Source organism: Lissotriton vulgaris, chromosome 6, assembly GCF_964263255.1.
Source record: "Lissotriton vulgaris chromosome 6, aLisVul1.2, whole genome shotgun sequence".
In the NCBI taxonomy this organism is placed as follows: Eukaryota; Metazoa; Chordata; class Amphibia; order Caudata; family Salamandridae; genus Lissotriton; species Lissotriton vulgaris.
This window is the reverse complement of record NC_141694.1, coordinates 371,722,414-371,748,359: the sequence shown is the minus strand read 5'-3', so window position 1 is coordinate 371,748,359 and position 25,946 is coordinate 371,722,414. Positions and strand designations below refer to the sequence as shown.

The 25,946-nt window shown below is 40.7% G+C and overlaps 1 protein-coding gene across 1 annotated transcript in view; it reads left to right on the top strand.

Moving 5' to 3' along the window:
• SNTG2 (syntrophin gamma 2) overlaps nucleotides 1-25,946 on the top strand; it is a 1,272,125-nt gene that overhangs the window by 1,034,235 nt on the left and 211,944 nt on the right. The window contains exon 15 of the mRNA XM_086925639.1: nucleotides 11,911-12,120. Coding sequence (XP_086781765.1) covers nucleotides 11,911-12,120 — 210 coding nt within the window. The remainder of the gene's footprint in view (nucleotides 1-11,910; nucleotides 12,121-25,946) is intronic.

Here is a 25,946-nt window from a genome sequence, read left to right as displayed (position 1 = left end):
GAATGTGAATAGAGTTCATAAGTATGTAAAGATGGTTTGTATCTTTTAAACACATTTGAAGAAATTAAAAAATATACATACTGAGTGTACCTATATTGTTTGCATTTTACTGCTACACATCTACTACTTTGGAACTGGTGAAGTGAATAGATATATTGTACTTTTTTTAGTACTGCATTTTATTATAATAGCCTTAGTTTTTTCCTATAAGGAGTGACTGGTTTGAAAATGTAAGAACATTTTATAACTAAAAATTCATATAAGCAATTGTATTGATATAATATTATAAAGTAGTTGAAAATGGTATTTGCATAATATTTTTTAAAGGGCAAAATAGTTGATAAAGCTAGTTTTGTATTATGTATTAGGAAAAAATGATAAAATGAAGTGTTTATGTTTTTCTACAAGGAACAACAGCATAAAAAAATTCACTATGGAAGGTAGAACAGAACAATATCGAAGACAGTTTCAAAATTCCTAACACTCTCATAAAGGAGCTAAATAAACCTTTAATGGGTAGCGAGAATGAAGATGAAAATATTGCTGCAGATATCAGCTACGGTTTTTTAGATGAAACATTAGATGATAATTTTGTGCAAGCATTAGAGGACATTGAGTTTCATGATTTGACTTTTGAAATTGATAATCAAGAAAAGAAAATATCAGATGAAACCATGTTAGAAGCTCTATTAAATTATGAAATGTTACAAGAATACATTTATGATTAAAAATTAAAAATCATTTGAGAAACTCTTCTTGCAATTGTAATCATTTAGGTACTATCCAAGTACTCATTGTGCAAAGTGGGCCCTATGGCATGGACTGCTTCAAACCTCTATAGATTATGTATGCACTCTTCTATTCACCAGTAAACTTGTGTTTTATAGCTTTTATTTAAAGGTCTACATCCTTTGACTTCCAGCAAAGCCTCTGCGATTGCTGATTCCGTATTGTACTGAGCTATTCAGCAGAATGTCCTTATCTATGCACTGTGCTAAAAATTAACCTATTTTAAATTCAGTCAGGCACTCTCCTTGCAGAACTGTAATTATCCAATCAGTACCCAAATATTCATGGAGGAAAGTAGGCCTTAAGCCATGGACTGCTTTAAACCTGTATAGAGTATGCATGCAGTCTTATAAGTACGTACAAACTAATCCTTTATACATTGAATTTTCCAGTCTGTATTAGTGGACTTTCAGCAATCACTCTCACTCTATTGTTTCAGTATTGTAGTGAGCCATTCAGCAGTATTTCATTATGTATATACTGTGCTAAAACTGATGCTGTTATAAATTGAGGGAGGGATTTTCTTTGCAGAACTGTAATTATCCACTCAGTATCTAAGTATTCATAAATTAAAATAGGGCTTAGGTCATAGACTGCTTCAAACTCCTATAGACTTTACATGCAGTCTTTTATGCCCTGGTAACCTTGTTTTTTATACCTTCAATTTCCCAGTCTGTATCCTTACACTTCCAGCAAACACTATCATACTACTGTTTCAGTGTTATAGTAATCCATACAGCAGTATGTGCTTATCTATTCACTGTTCTAAAAGTAAAGCTGCTATACATTCAGCCAGACACTCTCCTTGAAGAATAGTAATCATTCAGGGCCTCATTTATCAGGCCACTTGCGCCATCGGAACGTCACTTTTTGTGATGTTCTGTGGCGCAGCTGCCTGCGTGATATTTATCAGGCAGCACTAAGCCACTTTTTTGGGCGTACTGCTGCCTGATAAATATCAGCCCCTTTAATGCAGTGATATGCGTTGAAGGGGCATGCAATAGGTGTTGCTGGGGGTGTTCCCAGCAACACCTATAGCCTTTTGACACTGCCCCATATTTACGAGAAATTGTAAATCTGAGGCAGTGCCAAAAGCTTACGCCTCTCCAGGGGAAGAGTAAGGAAGGCACAACAGGGAAAAATAGTTTTATTTCTCCTCGTTTTTCCTTTTTCTATGTGTGCTGCATTCTGCAGCACACGTACAAAAAGGAAAAGTCTCTTGTGATTATTTTTGTACAGAAAGGTTTCCCTTCCTGTGCAAAAATAATCATCCCCCGCAACGCAGGCACCCTTGCACCATTGTACAAAGGTGTCTGCGTTGGCGCAGGTAGACCATTGTGTGCCAGTGCAGGGGAAAAGGAGAGGAATGTGCCAAATCTTACAGATACGGCGAATTCCTCCCTTTATCTTTTTCCGTAGGGAAGCGCAGCAGGAAGGCCTGCTGCGCTTCCCTACGGCAAAATCTCATAAATGAGGCCCTATGTCAGTAGCGAAGTACTCATGGTGCAAAGTGGGCCTTAGGGCATGGAGTACTTCAAACCCCTATCAACTATGCATACACTGTTCTATGCACCTGCAAATTTGCCTTTTATATGTTGAATTCCACAGTCTCTATCCTTATACTTGCACCAAACACTCTGTCACTCTTGGTATAATTTTGTAGTGACTCATCAATCATTGTGTAGTAAGACATTCACTACATTAAATCAGTAGATGTACAATAAGTGGTATATCCCCAGAGATATGCTAGTTATTGTGCACTGTGACATCACCAACATGGATGCACCGTATTTACAATGTGGTGCACTATGGGGCAGAAACGGCACAGATATGTGATGCACAATGCAGCTCCAGCAATGCTCTTTGGCCCTATGCTCATAATGCTGTGTGAATCCTTATATCTGCTTCAAGCAGGTGCAGGGTTTTGATGCTGCATAAGCGCAAAAGTGACTGAATGAAATATTATAGATTTTGCTTAGTCACTTTTAGAAGGTGTTCCTGCGCCAGAACACCCCCCCCCCCCTGCGCAGGAAAGCCTCCTTCTGGCATAGGGCTTTACAATGGGATGCACCTTCCATATGCATCTCATTGTAAATACCACACACCAATGCCACATCTTTTGCACCAGTACAGCATCACAAAAGTGACGCAACAGATGTGTAAAAGAGGCACAAGGGGATTGTAAATCCACTCCTAACACATAGCAATTCACCCAGGCAGTTCCAGCAGCAGTGCAAATTGAAGCATAGATTTGTATCATATTTATGTGCATATGTTCCATTCAAGTGCTTCGGAGGTACTACAGTATACTATAGGTAAACACCTTATAGATTTATGCTGTAGCACTTCCTTATAGTTTTGCACAGTCACATTCACCATACATTAGTAATGCATTCCTTCATTCATTTATGCACTACACATTCATTCAGACAAAGTTTTAAACACTATCATGAAAATATATCTCTTTTTTTGACCAGTAGAGGTCGTTCTGAAAAGAACTGTTTTTTTTGTCTTTGACGTTTTATATTTTTTTTGTATTTTTTAAAAAATGTTTTTGTTTTTTGGTTTTTGTTTTCTTAAACAAAAAATAAAATTAGAACCCAAAAAACTGTGGAATGTCAACAAAACAGTAAAACAAATAATTATTGACGAGTACTGTTGTGGTTCCTCTTCTTGCGAAGGATAAGTTCTATGGATTGTTCTCCATAGCTTAATAGTTTGTTGCAAAACTTACAACGAATAGTTACGTCTGCAAATTCAGGTTGTATGTTTGGAACCATACCGCTCGGTGGTGGTGGTGGTGCACTCAATGTATTTGGACGAGCAGATCCCTGGTCCTCCTGAAATCTTCTTGTTACAGCTCTATCCCAATTATTGGGATGTAAATTCTTTACATGGCTCACCATGCTTGCCGTCCCAAACAAATATTTTTTTCTGGGGTCGCCCCTGGACAAAGTTGTGTCACATATTTTGAAAATGACTTTAGGGGCATTAACTTTTTTTTCACCTTCAGTGAGGGGGAAACATTTCCAAATAACAGCTTCTTTTTGATTTTGTTGAGTCTGCTCAGCAATAAATCCTTCCTATGAAGAGTGGTCAGAAGATGATTCCAAAAATTCAGCCATGGTAAAGGTAAATTCTAAATTGACTGCAGCTCCACAGAAGATATCCTTCTCCTGAGAAAGTCAAAGAAGAATGATTAAAAAGGGAGGGGTCTTTCAACAGTTGGAATAGGAAGTGTTATGAACCAATTAAATCTCTTCTTTTAAAGTCACATGGCTTTGCGTACGCTCAGGGTGCGCTTACGCAGCTATTACGCTGCGTTTACGGCTTACGATGCGAGTACGGATGACATACTGCAGCGATTTGCGTAATTGCTTTCAAAAGTAATACACGCTTATTATTATTAAAAGTAAAAAGAACTCGTTTCATGATTATCCTAGATAATGTCTTTCCTTAGTATGTACATTAAAAACATAAATCTAAGTATTTGAACAATTAGAAACTTTTGCCGCGTGCGCGTACGGGGCGCCGTACATGACGTCACGCGGAAGTGTAGATGCGATGCACAATGTCAAAGCGTAACTGTAACACGTGCGCGGGTGTGTAATGTGCTCCCTTTTAGACTGGGTATTGGTGGATCTCAGAAGTATCGGAAGCCAGGGGCAGAGTGCACATCCTAGATCAAATGTGACAAACAGTAAACAGCAATGTGTAGATTTATTTTGCTGTACGATCTGTTGTCAGGCTTTACCAGTATAGTAGTGTGTTATATGTGAGACTTTCAGATTCACTTTTGACATACATTGCTTGACTGTAATGAGCGTTATCACTGTGTATGAAGTAGCCTCATTGCTGATCCTCCCTCCATCCGAGCACATTCACATGTGTACGCTTCGCGATACCAACTCTTTCAATAATACTGCACACCATTGACATGCGTGTCTGTGCATATCCACAACGTTGACAACAATATGTGATGTACGCCATTCAATCTTTTTGAACAGCATCTCATTAGCGATAGTTGCCGCCCTCCCGACACATGCTACATTAATGTAAATTGTTCATTCTGCGACATCAAAACTACAAAAGAAACAAACATAATTACACTTCCTGGCCAGCCAGGAACTAAACAATGCCCAGGTCCCTGGAATAATTATTCACACCCCTACGCTGGCCTGGCGTACACAAGCCCAGCCCTCTTTGCGTATGTATAAATAGGATAGCAATGGCGCCACATGTCTAACTTCTTCTACACTTCCTCAGGTGATATGGCCGCATCCACCTCGCATATCACAATGCGCAATAAAAAAAAGGGATCCAGGAGGTGTACACCATCCTGCAATCAACTTTCCATCTGAATTGTGAGCACTGCTGCCCATAGTGTTTGCAAACACAACAATGAAAGCAGGTGAGCAGTGGGGCCTGGGTGCATAGGGGCTCCAATTGAGTGCGGTGCGGCAGGAGGGTTGGAGTACATCAGCCTGGCTGTGCAGGTACGAACAAGCGATGTTGCCGTGCGTAATGATGTGACCTCTGACCTCATTCAGTCACATCTCTGTCTCATTTTAAAGACCTACTGGACCGTACTGTAGGCCTGAGACAGCAGACAGCGCTGCCCTACAGAAAATTGTTGAGCGCAGTGCTGCAGGAGGGGTGGGGTGCATCAGCCTGGGTGTGCAGGTGCAAACAAACGATGTTGCCGTGCATAATGATGTGATCTCTGACCTGATTCAGTCTCATCTCTGTCTCATGTTAAAGACCTGCTGCACCGTACTGTAGGCCTGAGCCAGCGGACAGTGCTGCCCTACAGACATGTGGCTTCTGCTTTTGGGGCACTGTAGTGAACTGATTACTAAGTGTACATGCACACAGGCTTCCGCCACTGCATTACACGCTTCTAGCATGTGCTCTGTTCCTTTGTATCTGAACCTTCGTATAACATATTAATATTTAACCTTGTGTATTGTTGTGCACTTCCACTCCTCTTTGAACTATGATTACCACTAACAGTTGGGAGATCGTACTTCAAAAACTAAGGATGCACTCAACTGGTGTTTTCTTTTAAGCTTGAAATAAACCTTCATTTACCTCCAGACGTTTCCACCATTAAATTATTTTTCCCTTTTCAAACACTGAATTGATGGATCCAAAATGGACGGAGCGGGAGCTCACCCGGCGATGATGCCCTGGGCATTCTGATGCCTTCCATTGTGGTATCAAGACACCGTCCCCGATCGGAGACCTGCTCTCCTACCCTACGAACGTACCCCGGACTCGGAGCTTGCACCAACACGTCGTTGGACACACCAATGGTGGCAGGTAAGCTGGGAAGGCTTGATGTGCAGGTCCTACAACTAAGCACAGTGCGGGGGAAGGGGCTGGTTAGCAGCACCCTGGGTGCACAGGTGCAGGAAATCGATTTCCCCGTAGCTAATAATGTAATCTATGGCATCAATCATATGTTTCATTTTTAGGACTTGCTGCACTACACTCTTTATCGCGGACTCCAGCATCCTAGACAAATGGGTGACAAGAGGGTAAACACTGAGGGTTGGGTATAGTAGGCTGAAGCTGTGTCTCCTCCTCCCACTGTTCTTTTGACTCTCCCTCCCCTTGTCCCTTCCACCCACTCCCTCTCCCTCCCATTCTCACTATCGTCCTTTTATTCGGACTACCTTTCTTTACCTCTTCTGCATGGCACACATACTTATGTTTTATTTTTGTCTTGCAGGTTTTGAACGCTACTTCCACAGGAGTCCAACCCACGTATTTTATTTTAAACTGTTGTTTGTTCTAATAAACTACGCTTCCATTTATTTATTTAATAAAGGTTATTTTTTTCCAATAAATAATTGTGTATAGGTCTTCTTTTTATGACAACACCTGTCTATAGTTTACTGTGAAAATCGTCTGTTTAGAGGAGATTATGAGAGAAAACACTTTTATCTTTCCGGTGTACCTACCAAACATAATCCAACTGATTATTACTCAAATGAAGCCTGGGTAATTCTACAACTGCAAGATTTCTATGAGTGTATCACTTTATAACACCATGAGTACTGCCTGTGTGATTTCAGAACCAAATAGGCACTGCCTAGGACCACAGAGGCTTAAGGCACTGCCGAGGCCTACCCTGCATATTTAAGTAAAGCCCCGGAGGATGGCGATCCTGGACTTCAGTTGGCCTGGAACCCCCCGAACAACTAGTAAACAATGCCCGGGAAGGGGACGATCCCATAGGCTGCGAAACATCTCTGTGCCCTCCTGGGCCTAATTTACATGTACTGAAACCCCGCAATATAATAGTAGGACTGGCCACGGAACATTACCCATCAGGGGCCTCATTTAAATGAACGGTTGAGACTCCGCTTTTTTTTTCTTCTCTCCCATTTTTACCATTTATTAAAGCGATACAAGTTTTAGCTCCTCTTTCTTCAACTAGGATTTGCTATCACAGGGTGGGAGCCATGCACTTGCCCTGTAATAGCAAACACACATGTCCCGTGGATGTACACCCCGGGACATTGTATAAGCTGCGCCTGGGAAGTCACGCTCCCTGGTCCATGATACTTTGGTTAGTATAAACGCATGCTAACACTACTTACACACGTGTAGTACAGCGACCAGAGTGTAGTAAAGAGGTAGAGAAAGCGAAAAATCTAAAAATATAAATCCTACCAGAGGTTGGATGATATAGTTCAGTGAGACGTCGACCCTGGAATGAGTAGAAACAGCTACACGAAGAAAACGGGTCTTCAGCACGACGCAAGCAATTTTGAACTATTGGTGAGTGCTGCCTTCTTTTTACCACCTCCTGCTCGTTGCCAAATTCATATAGTGAAGTGGCAGACAGCAGTGGATCCGATAAGTAGATTTATTACAGGAAAACAAGACACCTTAAACAGCCATCAACAGGAAACGACAGCAAGGCAACCGTCTTCTCCAGCACCATGTACAAACTCCCCAAGCTTCCCCTCATGACTGCCCTGCGTTCTAAAATTACCTACCTACATTCTAGTAGAATTACATACTAACATTCTACTATAACTTACATTGGAATACCACACAGAGCACATGACTTTACACCAATGAGCTCATGTTTTCATCCACAAGTCTTGAGACCGGTAGGGGTGAGTAGTTTGCTTCCCAATCCCTGCATTGTATAAACGCAAATGAACACTACTTCCACAGGTATGCTACAGTGCCCAGAGCACGTCACTTTAGAGCAATGAGCTCACTATTTAGGCTCACAGTTTAATCTCAGAGTCTTCAGACCAATAGGAGTGACTACTTCGCTTCCCACTCCCTATATACTATAAACGCATACTAACACTACTTACACAGTTATACTACAGCGGCTAGTATCCTACAGTGCCCAGAGCCCATCACTTTACAACAATGAGCTAGGTTTCATCCCCGAGTCTTCACACCAGTAGGCATGAGTACTTCGCTTCCCGCTTCCGGCATAGTATAAACGCAGGATAGCGGTCAGTAGTTTGCTTCCCACTCCCTGTATGGTATAAACACCTACTAACACTACTTGCACCCGTATGCTACAAAGACCAGACCACATCACTTGACAGCAATAAGCTCACGGTTTAGGCTTTCGGCTTCATACCAGAGTGCAGCACCATATCATATGAGCACCATGTCACTCTGAGCAACACCTCACTTTCAGACCGGTAAGAGTAACTACTTGGCTTCGCAATCCTCCACAGAGATTACAGTGCTCCTACTCTCCTTTCCATGGTATAAACGCCTACTAACACTACTTGCACATGTACACTACAGTGCCCAGAGCCCATCCCTGTACAGTGATTATCTCGGTTTCATCCCCAAGTCTTCACACTGGTAGGCATGAGTACTTCACTTCCCACTTCCGGTATAGTATAAATGCACGGTAGCGGTCAGTAGGTCGCTTCCCACTCCCTGTATGGTATTAACGCCTACTAACACTACTTGCACACGTATGCTACAAAGACTAGATCACATCACTTTACAGCAATTAGTTCATGCTTTAGGTTCTCAGTTTCATACCCGAGTGTAGAACCATATCATATCAGCACCATGTCACTCTGAGCAGCACCGCACCCTCAGACCGGTAAGAGTTACTACTTCGCTTCGCACTCCCCCACAGAGATTACAGTGCTCCTACCCTCCTTCCCAACTTTTTTCATCCTTTTTTCTCCGTACTCGCTTCAACAGAATCATAAAATGGCAGCCAACACTTCCTAGTTGCAACCGCTCCGAGCGCTCACAGCCAATAAGCAGCAAGCTTGTGCTTGTAACGCCTCAGCCAATCAAATGGCAGAATTCCCAAATATCGATATCTGTAAATTTCGATATTTCTCAAAAACTGCTGAACAGATTTACACCAAATAAACAAAAGCGTGCTGTTCAGACCAAGACCCTTCTCCCTGCCAAATTTGGGGTAGTTCCATTCACCCGTTCGACCTGTAGCCTTGTCTAAAGTTTCCTATGGAAATTAACATGGAAAAAACATGCTTTGGGACCCTCCTTTTATCTTGGCCCCCCGTTGACGAATCACCCCAACCTTTCAACATAGGAGCTGATATGAACTAAGAATTTGTTTTGAACATTTCATGAAGATTCATCAAACAACGCCAAAGTATAAGCAAAACAGAAAATGCTCTTCCTCTGGAAACTTGGTCCTAACTCTACCTACCTACTGGTGTATATATATATATATATATATATATATATATATATATATATATATATATATATATATATATATATATATATATATATATATATATATATATATATATATATATTCACTGAAAAAACCATAGGTTTCACACCAGTTATAGTTAGCTGGAAATTTTACAACATTCTATTCCCAATAACTGTGGCACCGGTTGTCCAATCTTTGCTAAATTTTCAAAACTCGTGGCCTGCTCCGGTCCGCTCCTCTTGAAAGTTTCGGGGTGATTTATGTAGGGGGCCAAGAAAAAAGGGGGGTACCAAAATGTGTTTTCCCCATGCAATTTCCGATAGGAAACATTAGACATGGCTACAGCCCAAACTGCTGAATAGAATTACACCAAATTTGGCAAAAATGTAGCCCTTGGTTCAGAAAGATCTCTTTGTTAAATGGTGTAAATCTGTTTAGAAGTTGCTGACAATATTAAAAAAGTTTAGATATCTATGGCCTGCCCAGGACCTGTGCACCTTCCTGATCACAATCTTTATGCTTATTGGCTGTCACCACACCAAACCAGGAAGTGTTGGAAGCCATCTTGTGCAGAATTAACCCCCCAACTAAAAACGCGCCCTGTGGCGCGTTTTAAGTTGGGGAATTAATTCCTCTTCAATTCTGAGGTCCCCTGGGGGTCAACTAGCCCACCAAAGACCTCCAATAAGCACCACAGAGCTGCTTTGCAGAGTGTTGTAAAAAGGGGGTGGCCTCTGAACACCTCTCTGCAACACAGCTTCCTGGCGCATACTGGAGGTACCTGGGTGCTAGTTGGCCCCCAGGGACCCATAGGATTGAGGAGTGCCACAGGGCGTGTATGCACACATGTCACCTAAGGCCCCTTCCCCTTCATTTACCACTGTGCAAAAACACCCCCTGGAGAGTTGTAAGTAGGGAATTAATTCCCCTTCAATACTGAGGGTCCCTAGGGTCCAACTAGCCCACCAGGTACCTCCAGTATGCACCAGGGAGCTGCTTTACAGAGATGTGTTCAGAGGCCACGCCCCTTTTACACCTCTCTGCAACGCAGCTCTGTGGCGCTTACTGGAGGTACCTAGTGGGCTAATTCCCCTTCAATCCTGAGGGCCCCTGGGGGCCAACTAGCCCACCAGGTGCTTCCAGTAAGTGCCACTGCGCTGCGTTGCAGAGAGGTGGTCCAGCCCGTGCCCATTTTTACACCTGCCTGCAAAGCAGCTCTGTGGCACTTACTGGACATAACTGGTGGGTCAGTTGGCACCCAGGGACCCTCAGGATTCAAGTGGACTTAATCCCCCAACTTAAAACGTCCACAGAGTGTGTTTGCACACATGTCATTTCAGGCGGTCCCCTTCCCTTCACCAGTGTGCAAACGCACCCCGTGGCGCATTTTACGAGGTAGTTTTAATCCCCCTGCCCTATTATATACTAGGGGCTAACAGAGAAGGTCATGCTAATCATAGGGGTATCCCAACGCATAGTGTTCCCCAGTGTATGTAGGTGTTTTCACTGTATTATAAGTATCTTTTAATATACCACTGGCTCTAGGCCTGGTTAGTCAGAGTTAGTTAACACCAGTACCCGTCTGAAAAAATTGTGGGCACAGGATGATTTTGTGACAAGGACTCTTTCTGCTCCTTTGTTGGTTCTTTCTGCAAATGCCTTGCTCCTTCCTGCACTTTTCTTCATTTTTGAGGACTTCTGTTGCTTCTTTCTGCATTTCTTTTGCTTCTTTCTGTGCATTTTTTCTTCTTTCTTCTCATGTCCTACCTCTGTAGGCATAGTTAGAAACCAGCATTTAAAAAACCTTAGAACTTCACTTAAAAATCCATAGGTTTCAGGCACGTTATAGTTACAATTTAGCATTTAAAAAACCTTAGAAATGTACAGAAAAAACCATAGGTTTCAGGGGCATTACAGTTAGTTGGACATTTCACTCAATAGAGATGTCATTTGAGATGTCATCAGTGCTGACATGAGTGATGTCACTGACCATGTCATTAGTGATGTAATATGTAACGTCATCAGCAGTGCATTGAGGTCGCGCAAGTTATAGTTAGCTGAACTAACTATAGCGTGGGAATTTCTATGTTTTTATACGAGTGAAATGTCCGACTAACTATAATGCCCCTGAAACCTATCGTTTTTTCAGTGAATATATATATGTATATATATATATACATTCATGCCGTTATAAATGCAAAATGATGCCATATATTTAAGCTTGTTTACCATTCGCTAATTGAGAAACTTGCAGAAATTTGAATGCAATTCATATGGTTGCTTTCAAATGTAAAATATTAACAAGTATTTATGTTGGCAGACAAAAAATGTCACTATGTTCCACTTACTCTTCTTACAGACTACATGTGTGTTTTAAAATCAAGTGCTAATTAAGTTTTCTTTTAAAGAATGTTTTTCAGGTGTGCCTGGCTGATGAAAGCTGGCTTCAAGCAAATGTATATTTAAATCTTCCGCAGGACTACGAGCTAGAAGACAAAAGACCATATTGCTTCAGTGTCATGACTGGACATGGCAAAAGTCATTATTTCAGTATCGAACTGGGCAGTGAGCTGGCAGTTTGGGAAAAATCATTCCACAGTGCAATATTCATGGAAGTCCAAAGAACAGGGGTAGGTTTAAAAAGTTAAACATGTATAATTCGGTTTGGTCTCCTTTTGCTTATATTGGTCTTTGCATCATTTTCTGTGTAGCAGTTGCCTACTGTTGAGCTTGATAGTCTGATCAGTATACACCACTGCTTGTGTTATGTTGCATCACCACTGTTGTTATCTATTAGACAAAGGGGATGTCAGCACATTAAGCAAATTCCATCAGAGGACTGTAGCATCGAGTGAAATTCCCATAAAAGCTTGGTGATTTGGAGTGCTGGGCTTGATTTTTTGTCCAATGTTCATATGCTAATCTGATGTTACTATGTTATAGAAATACTACAGTGTGATTATGGAACCAGTACTAACATCACAGTACGTGTTGTATTATTGAACATGTTATTTGTGACATTCAATATTAAAATAGAAGAATTGTATTAACACAATTATGAGTCTTTAAAGAAATCAAACTTAAGATTCCCTTATTTAATAAGGAATATGATTACTCAATTTTCACCCCCAAGATTAATTTCTCATTAATGATATATATGAATACAAAAAATGCTCCAAATGAATTACCCGCCAATCCACCATCTCCTGAGAGTGAAGTGTTTAAAGACATACAAAGGAAGTAATTAATGCCACTTCATATATTCAGCAGGTACAGTACAAGAAAACGGACAATAGTTTACTTAGAAATAAACAACTAGTGTCAAATAGTTCTTTGACAAGACAAACATCAAAAGAGTTACCAATACAGTCAATACATTAACTACCCTAACAATAAAGAAAATAGAGAGAATCTGGGTGGTGCTACTGGGGGAAAGAAATGGTTCAAGTATATATTGAAAATATTGGTCACTTATTTATGACTTTCAGAGCTATTGTATTGTAAACTACACTAAACTCTACTGAAGACATCTCTACTTACAATAAAGTCTTGTGAATAGGAAGAGTCACATGTTTGCCAATTTGCTCAGATATATTTACATGAATAGGTCTCCTAACATATAGATCCACTCCTAAAACTAGGTTGAATCTCCACTTTTTTTCTTATTTACCACTTTAGAGTGAGTGCAAAAGTAAGGATCTCCAAACTCTCAAATGAAAGGATTGAGTATCCTACAAATGTTTACCTTTATGACTGTAAAGACATGTGCTATAAACAGAATACAATCTTCTTTGTTTTGGTTATTCATTGCAGCATGCTCTTTTTTAAATATGTTAGTCAGGTCTTAAAATACCAGCCTCCTTATGAACTTCCGAGGCACACTCTAGATATGACTTAGCTAATATACAAAATTTGCCCTATATATATGACATAATGAATTTAGTCTTAAAGCCGGCAAAAGGAGAAAATAAAAAGTGTAAGGACTGTGACTTAAATTATATATTTCTTACAATTGTGCACTCTAGTACTCCACCAATCACCCCTCTCTACACATCACATTTCTATACAACCATGCTGGGCCATAAACATACTTTTGTTTTCCTCCCAATACCCTTCTTCCCTTTACAATATGAAGTCTGCAGTCATACACAAACTGAACCCCATCTTTTCAAGACTGAACAAAGCTGTACCTATGTCTTCCATTACAGTGATATTGTGTAATTAACCATCACCAACAGGCTTACAGATCTAATGACAGAGGACATACCTTTTAAGACTAAGCAAACAAAAAGCCAAGGAGAAAGTGGTCTGGTTTTCATATACAAATCACATCAATGCTTACAAAATCCCACATGTCTTCTAAAATACACTTCAAAGGAACTCTCACAGAATTAACCGATCTCTCAGTAACTCATATAAAACTAGCAGGAATTGAGCCATGTATTCATCTGCTACCGACTATAGAATATACATTCCAGTTTCAGATGTAAGTTATCAGTTTCAGCTCAACACTTCCTGTTTGTAAAATGCAATCCAGGGTAAAACTTTTCCACAGACTCCAATCAATTTCCCTGAATCAAAGAGCTAAAATCTGTGGCACTGCATCAATGGGTAAAAGATGCAGTTCACACCAGTTCACGCATATTCCGTGGGAATATTAGAGGAGGGAGGCAACGTTTAAAAGTAAGCTTTGAGAGCAGGAAGCAGTGAGACATACTGGGAACGAGCGCTGGGGGGCAGCGAGAAAGAGGACTGAAGATCCAAAAAGGATCGAGGTAGATCCTGGGAGATGAGTTGAGAAATCCAATACAGGCCTCGGGAGTGCCAAGACCTCCAGTAAAGGGTGTGATTGCGAATCTTTAGGTGAGAATTGTACCAGATAGACTGTTCATGGAAGGAAAGAAGGGAAGGGTATGAGGAGGATAAGAAGGGGAGTAAAAGAGAGCGGCAGTGGGAGATAATAGGAGTACAAATTAGAATTGGTAAAGATGTGAAGGACAAGATTTCCCGGAAATTGAAGGGGGAGATGAAGGAGGATTCCATGGTGAGCCAAATGGGAGAATGAAAGGGAAAATCCGAGGAGAGCCAGCGGGCAGATTGTTTTAGGGTAAAAGCTCTGTGATAGGCCCTAAAGTCGGGAAAGCGAACCCCAGCCTGACTTTTATCTTTACGAAGAGTAGCAATCGCAATCCGAGACCGTTTACCATTCCAAAGGAACTTGAGAAGCAAAGAGTCAATTGTTTTGAAAAAAGAAGCTGGAATACGTAATGGAAGCATGGAAATAGTATACAGAAGAAGGGGAAAGAGCATCATTTTGATAGAGTTCAAGCGTCCCCACCAGGAAAGAAAGAGAGGATACCAGCGAGTAATTGCCGATTCCATTTTTTTAGAAACATAAGTAAAGTAGTTGAAGTACGCAAACCTCCATGAATCCTCCCCCCTTTTGCCTTTTTACTGCCTTGCTTGTATTTTGCATTATATATTTCGCTTGTTATTTTTGACTGCTGCTTTACAGTTTTTCATGCTCATTGATGCTTCACTCATATGCCTCCTCGATTTATTGCTTGTATTTTTTCCCTTAATCAATTAATTGCTGTATTTTACTCCGATGCATTTCAATGCTATATCCATTGCTCTGTTTTTTCCTCCCCTCCCCCACTTCTTTCCTTTTCTTCAATTCAAACTTAAAAAAAAGATGCAGTTCACACCAAGGGACCCATTTTTGACATACCAGCTAACTTAACATAGTAAATAACTCTTATCTGACTAATCCAGCCTGGACAAATCTAGAAACTTTATAGGATATTTCAGTTTTGATATTAACTCCTCCCTAGACAATATTCTATACATAATATTGCCATCCTCCAAAGCGGAGAGTTATGATTTATTCAGACATACTCAGCTATACCAATAACACCATGTCAAGGCAGAGGCTCACGACTAAACCAATATTTCACTTGTGCAGATGCTTGGTCCCAAGTCCCCTCTGCTGCTGAGTGCCCAGACTGTATCAATAACCTGGACAACTCTTCTACAAGGGGAAAAGGGGAAGTGGGAAGAAAAAGAGAGAACGCCTCCAGATCCAGTGATTGTCCCTAACTTTTGTATTTTGAGAGTATTCTATTTCATTATTCTATCTGGTAAGAAACAACAAGACCCGTCTAAACATGAATGCATCACAATAATTCTAGTCATTTCCTCACATACATTTCTGTTCTGGTTAATCTTTATTCTTTATTGTCATTCACACACCTGAGGCTTAATGGAGGCTAGCCCCTCTCTAAAAGTTTGGTTGATAATCGTATTCAGTTTTTATGTTAACTGTTGCTTTAACCTTCCTTCCAGGAAAAAGGTAGGAGAGGGTCTTAATGATGAGAGATTTCAATTGAACCAGGAATTATTGAGAAAATATAGTGTCTCAACGAAAACAAGATACATTTTCAAAATTCTCTGAGAGTTCGTAGATAATGGGAAATATTATATTCTTCTCCCACAATTAGCACGATGAAGAGAAAGATTCTTTCTTACTGTCCGCATGGCTTCCTACGGTGACCTTCCACAGCAGCTCTTCAGGATGTTGATATTTCATGGTTTTCAAGACTAGACACTAGTTTCACACCCACTCTGGAAAAAGGGGGTGGAGTATCAGGGGAAAAAGCTATAAATAACTAGAAATCTCCTCAGAGAGAACTCAATAGCGAGACACTGCTCACTCGCTGAAAGAGCCAGTTGAAGTGCTCAGCATTTAGAGCGCACCCGCAGAATGATACACTTCAGATCGAGGAATCACCAAAGAACTACAGCACTGAAAAAGGTTGCAATGGCGGCCACCATCTTGAGATTCTGAAAAGTTCATGTGGGCAGATTTAGACATTAATCTTTGTGACAGCAGCTTGGTATGGAGGCGCTGCAAATACCACTGAGGGTAAAGGGCAAAATAGATCTTCTTCCTTCTAGGTGAGTTTTTTTTAGTTCAAGCAATGGTGATCCTGACAAACTGTTTATTTTCTGCCGACAATCTCCAAAATCCTCAAGAAAACAGCTGTCAACAAGTTCAGTCTAAATCTAGTCTCCCCTAAACTCTATTAACCCCTTCGACCCCTTCGAGCTGAGCTCGTCATGAACCGCGGGGTTTTTAAAAACTCAGCGCACAGCGGGAAAAGGCGTAGCGCGCATGGGGTTAATATTCTTCATGTCCTCCAGTTGGGGTTACATACAGGACTACAGAAAAAAACACTATTCAAAATCAGAGATCACAAGAACAGTGGTGCCAGCTAGACAAGTTTATGTTATTTTCAGTCTCAGCCTATTCATTGAGGGTTTAGTAGTTCATCTGATTCTGAATAAGAAGATACAAAAGGGGAGGGTGAGAAATTGTGGAGTTGGTGGGGGGTTGGAGCCATTTTCAAGCAACAGCACAATTCTTGTCTGGGTGAACAACAAACTCACTAAATTAACCTTTTTTCTTAACCACCTGGTAGCTTGGCACAAAAAAAAGTCATGAATATGCAGCACACAAACAGTAATAAGGGACAATATAGTGCAAGCATACTTCTTTCACAATAAAATCTCTAAAATCTATGAAAACTTCCCCTTGCCTGATCCTCCCCATGAGGGAGTGCAAAATTTGTTTGAAAGGATGGTTGAAAGTGCAGCCTGCTCTTTATGTAGCTTCTCACCAATTACAAATGAGGAGGTCTTGAAAGGCTTAAGGACAGCCAAGTCAATCTCTCTGAGTGACATCTGCCCCCCAAGGATTATGGCGCTGCTGGCCTACAGCTGCGTTCAATCAATCACAGATATTTTCAACCTGTCAGTCCTCACGGGCATAATCCCTCCAAAATGGAAGGAAGCCCATGTACGCCCGATTTTAAAAAAACCTTGGCGGATCCTACCTCCCTAGGAAACTATAGACGTATCTCCCTCCTGCCTCTTCTCAGCAAGATCTTTGAAGAGATTATTAACCGGCAGTTAAGTTCTTATCTCGAGACAAACCAGCTCTCGGACCCTTCGCAGTCAGGTTTTAGACCTGGGTGTAAAGAGCGGAGGAGGCAGTAAGATTTAAAATTATATTTATTTTAAGTTTAGTCAAAGGACCCACTGGTGCACAAACCAAAGCATCTAGATCAGACCAGCTCCAACCGCTTCTCTGATCCAGAACTCAGGTTCACAACCACATTCTACATTACATGTGTAACATTCCATATTGCATATACAATGTTCTATATGACATCAACTACCACATGTATCTTTTCCAAAAAAAACAAACAACAAAGGTTAATCTAAAATATAATCGTCAAACCTCTTTGGTAACCTGACACATCTTTTACGAAAGTCATGTGAACCAGGAACAGATGAACTGGTACCAACATCACCATCAGAAACAGAAGAATCCAGAGCAGGATTAGTCTCTGAATGAAGGGTAGTACCAAGACCATCACTAGAACAAGCAAGCTGCTCCTTCTGTAATGAACCAAATGAGGAGTCACCCCTAGAATAAGCAATCTGCTCCTTTTGTAATGAACCAGATAAGGAATTATCAAGCCAACCATCACCATCCTCCATTTTACCCCAAAAATATTATTGGCCAGGTTTAAGAACAACCACTGAACTCTTGCTCCACCACCCTTTTCCATTGAGCAACACAGTAGATTCTGTAACTTTTTCAACTTCAAATGGCAGACTGAACTTAGATATGCCTTTAGGTGTATGAGAAGGATTTACAATTTTTACCCAATCTCCAACTTTCAAATTTTTACTCTTACAATGATGAAAATCATCATGATAAGACTTCCCAGACATACGTGCAGAAGCTATATTGTCTCTAGCTTTGATAACCGAAGTTTCAAAACTTTCTGTAAAATTGTTCTTCTTTTTTAATTGAGGCATAAACAAAGCTCTTGCCTGTCTGCCTCTCATCAGACTGTAAGGAGAAACTCCAGTACAAGAATTAGGAGTTAGATGATAACTCCATATCTTTTCTTTAAAAAAATCAAAAACGTCACAATTACTCTCCAAAGTAGCTTGAATACCTTCTTTAAAAAATCTGTTAGCCCTTTCAATCTGACCATTCGAACGAGGACTATAAAGAGGAGCCCTTTTTGCAGACACCCCAAACTTTTTAAAAAACATTTGCATTTTACTTGAAATGAGCTGAACACCATTGTCAGACTTGATGGAAATGGGTGCCCCCTCAACCCTGAAAATGTTGTCCAGAAAACGTATAACTATATCAGTACCAGGATGCTCCACAAAAGAATAATATAACCATTTCGAAAAATCATCAATGAGGACAATTAGAAATCTCTTCTCTCTACCAAGACAGTCATAAGGCCCCAAAAAATCAATAGAAAGCCTTTCCCACGGGCCTGTAGGACCTTCTCCAATGGACAACGCTTCAGTGGACACTTTCCAATGCTTGTCCGACTTAACACAGACCGAACAGGTATCAATGAACCTTTCAACAGAGGCATCTAAACCAGGCCACCAATAATGACACTTAAGTAACTTCTTCGTACCTGAAACACCAGGATGCCCTGAATGTGCTAACCTGATAATCTTCTCTCTAAGACTCCCTGGTGGAACAAACAAATCATTTCTTAATAAAATTCCATTTTCAATAGACAATTCATTTGCAACCTGTGCAAAACTTCTCAATGGCAATTCAAGATTTTTAACAGAGGGCCATCCATTAATAACATAAGATTTGACTTTGATCATCAAACTGTCTCTACTAACATGATCATTCCACTCTTTCTCATCAATTCCAAGATTGCTAGACTCTACAGCATCTAAAGTCATTACAACACGCTCATGTAGAAGTGTGGCTCAATAGTTAGAGCGGCAGACCCTGATGCAAAGGTCTGGCCTGGGACCAGGGTTCAATTCCCCGCCTCGGCGGGTCTTGGACTCAAAATTTCACGAACCTGAGAATTCTTGCCTCGGTACCTATTCCAATCATGGAGTCCCACTCTGCAACTCTGAACAATAGCTTGCTTATTCTCCACAATGGTCCCCACAATGCTAAGGATGCCTGGCCTCCACCTTGGTGGTGCTCAGGAGTGGATGCCTCACAGGGAAAGCCAGGATGGGTTCCACAGCGGTATTCGTACAAGCGCCTTGAGACCCTTGCGGGTGAGTAGTGCGCTATACAAGTATCAATTTACATTTACATTTTTGATCCAAAACCTCATCACCAGAATCACTAAGTGGAGGTAACCTAGATAAGCAGTCTGCAGTAAAATTCTTACCACCTGGAATATGCTGAATCTCAAAGTTAAACTCCTGCAGTTTTGCTATTAACCAAACCAATCTAGATGACGCCTTACCACTTCTTACCCCATCCATCATATAAACCAGAGGTTTATGGTCCGTCACCAAAACAAAAGGTCTACCACACAAAACAAAATTCAACTTTTCCACAGCCCATACGCAGGCTAAGGCCTCCTTCTCGATGGTACTATAATGAACTTCAGCCCCTCTAATACCTCTTGAGATAAATGAAATAACCCTTTCCTTGCCATCAACAATTTGCGTGAATACAGCCCCTAGTCCAATGGTGCTGGCATCCACAGTCACAAATAAGCATGGGCGAATTTTGCGAATTTGGCATTCGCGAATTTGCGTATTTGCAAACTTGCAATCCGCAAAATCTGCGAATTCTCGCGAATTTGCGGATTTTGTTTTGTGTTCGCAAGGGTTTCTGCCAGTTCGCGAGGGTTTTGTACCAGTTCGCAATTGCGAACTTACTTGTCGGCTCGCAACGGTCGCGACTATGTTGTTTCTACGTCTGGTTCATCATCACAGGTTCCCAGCACCCTCTGTTTCACCACTGCCACCCTCTGTTTCACCCATGCCACCCTCTGGTACATAAATGCCGCCCTCTGGCTCATCATCACTGTAGATTATGGGGGGGAAAAGCAAGCACACCTGCCCTGCTTCAACTGACATGAATTAATTTGGGGTTGATTTATTAATGTGTCACTGTTTTAAAATTCCAGTCTGGCACCTGCTTCCTTATCTGTAATTTGCTTTCTGTTGCAGTGCAATTTTTTTTCCAGGACCTTTGTGGCCTACTTGTGGCTATTCTAGGAGCCTGCTGTGAGGGTCAGAGCAGGGTCATAGAATTGTTGCAACTAGCAACTGAACTCTGGAGGGGCCCCAGTCAGGAAGCACTACAGGGAATGGTTACTATTATTAATGATGAGTTTGAACTTTTGCACCTGCTGAGTGCTTTCAGTTTTGCAAAACTCGTTTTTCTGCAGAACAGCAACTGTAATGCCCCAAACAAACATAGGCAACTGAACTCTGGAGGGGCCCCTCAGGAAGTACTACAGGGAATGGTTACTAATGATGAGTGAACTTTTGCACCTGCTGAGTGCTTTCAGTTTAGCAAAACTCGTTTTTCTGCAGAACAGCGACTGTAATGCCCCAAACAAACTTACTTGTGAAAGTTGATTTCTAATCCAAAAGTGATCCAAAGAAAGTCAAAAGGCCTCAAATCCAAATAAAGTGCAGGCAAATGTCAACCTGAGGAGTTATTCTGATAAAAATCATCATTTTCAGAAGGTCTATGCTGCTTGCTAGTGGATTCCTTGTGCAGAATTGCAAATTTTGTAATTTCACGAGTGCCAGATTGTTGCTGCCCGCCGCACCTACATGTTCGCAATTGCGAACTCCCGCGGGATCCCGCAGCAAGATCCAAAATGGCGCAGCACTCGAAAAATATAGAGAAAAACAACTCGGCAAACGCTGAATGACGGTAAGTGAACGCCGCACGCCGCAATATTGTATCACCAAGAAAAACAATCCGCTGCGTGCGAATTTGCGGATTTTTGGTAAATTCGCGAGAGTTCGCGGATTGCGAATTTACCGAAAATCCGCAAAATCCGCGAGCGGAACGGATTTTCCGCCCATGCTTAGTCACAAAAGATCTCCCTTCTGGATCAAAAGTTTTAAGACAAGGAGCTCTAGCAATAAGTTTGATCACATCCTGAAAAGCTAAATCATGAACATCTGTCCAAACAAATCTTGAACCTTTTCTAAGTAGTTGTCTGAGTGGCTCAAAAACCAAAGCATACCCCTTCATAAACTTTGCATAGTATTCACTTAACCCAAGAAAAGAGCGTAAAGCATCCTTATCTTGTGGTTTGCTAGCATTTTCAAGATTGCTAATGATGTCTTGTTTTGGAAAAATCCCTTCAGGTGTTATTTTGTGGCCTAAATAGTCAATCTCGTTGACTAAAAATGTACATTTTCCTTTGCTCACAGTCATGCAGTTGCTGCTTAGAGTGTTCAAAACTCTTTCCAAAGAAAAGTTATGCTCGTCACTGGTTTTGGCAAAGATCAAAATGTCGTCTTGAAAAGACTGAACCCCTTTAACACCCTTAAATAAATTTTCAATCAACTTCTGGAAAACACTGGCAGTTGATGCGAGGCCAAAAGGCATCCTCAAAAATCTAAACAACCAAACGGAGTTATAAACGCCGTAAGATCTTTTGAGTCCTCATCTAAAGTGACCTGATGGTATGCCGCTTTCAAATCAATAATGGAAAAAAAAATTGCTCCATTAACAGCTGCCAGCATTTCTTGTATTCTAGGCAACGGATAAGTTTCCACTACAATGTTCTTATTCAGAGATCTAAGATCTACACATAATCTGATCTCTTGATTCTTTTTAAGGGCAATAACGATAGCCGAAACTCATTCAGAGCTATCAGTCGGTTCTATGATTCCTTGAGAACACAGACCATCCAAAATGTGACTTGAGTTTGTCCCTCGCCCCCAAAGGTACCATACGAACTTTATGTTGTACAGGTAAAGCTCCTTTTTTATATTTAATCCTATGTGAAAATCCTTTGACTTCCCCCACAACATCTTCAAAACATTCTTATATTTAATATTTAATAAGAATGGAAAACAAAGGACTCTCCAAAGAAACATTGTTAACAGGCATTTCTCTCAAATGAATGGAACGATCTGAACCTGGACAAAGATTAATACCAAGTTTCCCTAAATCGTACCATCCTACAATATTTTTTCCATCAATCGCAACATAAATTTTAGTAAATATCTCACGAGTTTCAAATTTCAATGAATCTTTAAAGAAACCTAACATTTTAATGTCAAAATTGCCATAAGCTTTGGGATTGATATCCGATTTAGCAAGTTTGACACCTTTCCAGTTTTCATAAAAGAAATCATCTGATAAAATAGTCACTGGCGAACCAGAATCAGCCATAGCCTCAAAGGCAACCTTACCGACATGAACAATCCCTAAAGGAGCTTTAAAAGGAAGAGAAACACTATTTATATAACTATCAAATGAGTCATCATAAATAGTGATGATTAAGTTTTCCAAATCATCATTAACATAAGAAACACTACTAACAGTGGGTTTAGTCTTACCACCTTTCTTTTGAATTCTACACGAAGATGTAACATGACCAATTCTACCACAATTAGTACACTTTTTTTTAAATGCAGGACATTCTGGATAGTTCGCTAAATGTGTTTTTGACCCACATCTAAAACAACTTAACTCTCTACTAGTATTGTGTTTCTATCTAGGAACCTAAATCAATATTACTATTTTATGCCCTTGTACGGCTATAATCAATAATATCCCTATAATGGCATAAGAATCAGATCCATATTTAGTAAATAGCATTGCAGTCCAAAGCACGGAAAAACTACTTCCTCAGATTCCTAGAGAGCACAACGAGTTCTTTTGACACACCATACCTCCAGCAACCTGGGAAATCCCCATTTGCTTTTTTTTTGATTTGTCATTGAACTCCTGCGAACACTAAAGGAACAGTCAGTTCTTAGTGACATCTTTATTGGCGTCTTATGTCCAAACCTTACGTCAAACTCGGCACCTTTTAGGTATAAATATACCAATGTTGCCTTAAGCAAACACACAGTGGTGGTTTTGGAGCCGAGCAGCTATCTACTTGCCCGAGAGCCCAGCTGATGCGAGAGCCCGTGGACGCTGCCCCTCCTCTTTGACGCACTGAGAGAGACGCTGTCTTTTCTCCTGCCGAGAAATCCAGCTCCGGTGTTCTCAGCCGCCTTCGCGGGATGCTGGGATATCGAGTCCTGAAAGACGGATACCAGACCTCCTGCATTTTATTACCCAGGTACGGAGCTGACTAAACCCTTAAAGAGAATTCTAGAGTCAGATTCTTGGCAAAACCAACTTAACTTAAACTGCTACTTACTTACTCCTTCCCATGTATTAGGCTTAGGTCAGGTACACCAGGGTAGGTGTATTTAGAAGCACCAGTTGAGTACGTTAGTCAATGTATATATGTATGTATAGATTTTATCCATTTTAAAGTATCTTATGGCTAAGAAACCATATCAATGCTTTTACAGTATTATTTGATAATACTCCTTTTACTGTACGCACTTTACTTTATTTTAAGTATTGCAATTATGGCAATTCATTTCTCTTGCATGAGAAAGAAGACTGATCAATAAATTACATCTTTTATTGAAAACGCCCGTCTCTCTTTTCTCTGCACTCTGGTGAAACTAAGTACACACAATTGACTGAGTGAAATAGCTGTCTATTGTTTTCACACGACTCTAGAGATACACTCTTATTCTGAGGGAGCAAAGTTGTCATGTTATATGGTTGTCAGAAGCTAATCCCTTCTTGTCTATCCAGGGAGGTTAAACTCCTCCTCGTTTATTCGAGAAAGTTTCTAGTGACCTCTGAGCTAGCTGGCAAACCTTAAGTCTAATATAGTCAGTAGAGACCTAGTCGACCTCAGTCCTACGTCTACACTGCTGAATATATTATTCCAATGCGCAGAGCCTATTGGGAATATAGGAACTACACTACACTAGTTTGAAAATTACCCCTATTACGCATTTGAACAGCACAAACAGAGCTATCACTCGCATTTTTGTTTTCATTAGCAGCAATGACTTTAGATGACTCAATTGATCTCTCAATCCCTTTAGCTAAATCAATTACTTCTGCCAAAGTAGGATTACGACAAGCTAAGAGTCGTTCTTGCACCTTTTTGCTGCACAATTAAAAACAAATTGGTCCCTTATAGCTGTATCAACATAGGCACCAAAGTCACAGTTTGCAGCTAGGAATCTTAAAGCTGCCACATAATCCTCGACAGATTCATCAATGGACTGTTTCCTTTGATGAAAGGCATGCCTTTCAATCATGACATTTGGTTCGTCTTCAAACTGTTTTTCAAGTCTTGCTAAAGCTTCAACAAAAACATTCCAACCATCACCTCCTTCAATTGGTGGCGCAATAGGAACAAGATTCTTATAAATGTATATTGCAGCAGTGCCTAAATAACTGAAAAGAATAGCTTTTTTCCTTTCTGCAGAAAATGCAGTACCATCAATGGCAACAATATAATTTTCAAATGTCTCAAACCATTTTTTCCACCTCAGTTTTGGTTTACCTGGAATTTCCAAAAATATAGAGGGTTTGTAACAAATTTGTGATGTAGCCATTTAAACACAGAAAATTAATGATGCAAATCACACAAACGAAAAGCTTCCAATAAAGTAATATAAATTGTGTGCAAATCACAGTAGTCAAAAGCTGTAATATGCACTTCAAAAACAAATAAGTGTGCACATCACTGTAGACTGAACCAAATAAAGACTTCCAGTTTCAAACCTCAACAGGTGCCGATATCCTTATCTTCAAAAGGAGTGTGCCAATCACTGAATTTGCGGTAAAGAAATGACTATTAAATCAGTCAATTTCTTGAAATTGCTTCACACCGCTGAGTAACCTCCATTACACACTTCTTAGGACAGTATACAAACTCGCAAAATGGCCACGACGTTGCACTGTCAAAGCGTTGCGTTTCAAACCAACGTTGCATTTCAGCGCTGTTTCCAATTTAAGCTTTCCAAAATGGCAACGACGTTGCACTCTGCAAAACGCCGCGTTTCAACGATGCGTTCCAAGCCGCAGCTGACGTCACTGGTAGCGCACAAGTGCATGAGCAAGTAAACTGCCGTTGAGACGCTCTCTTTCTTTGCGTCCTGAAATCCTCAAAAATAATGATTTTACAGTACCTTAGATTTCACCGGAAGATAGATTCAACATCTTTCATCACCTCCAAGATAAAAGATCACGCCGTAAGTACGATTCTCCTTTAAATTCCGAAGTCAAGTAAAATTTAAAAGACGCTCAGCAACACAGTGGGTCCAAAAATATTTAAATAACCCTCGTCGCCAATGTAAAGAGCGGAGGAGGCAGTAAGGTTTAAAATTATATTTATTTTAAGTTTAGTCAAAGGACCCACTGGTGCACAAACCAAAGCGTCAAGATCAGACCAGCTCCAACCGCTTCTCTGATCCAGAACTCAGGTTCACAACCACATTCTACATTACATGTGTAACATTCCATATTGCATATACAATGTTCTATATGACATCAACTACCACACTGGGTTCAGTACCG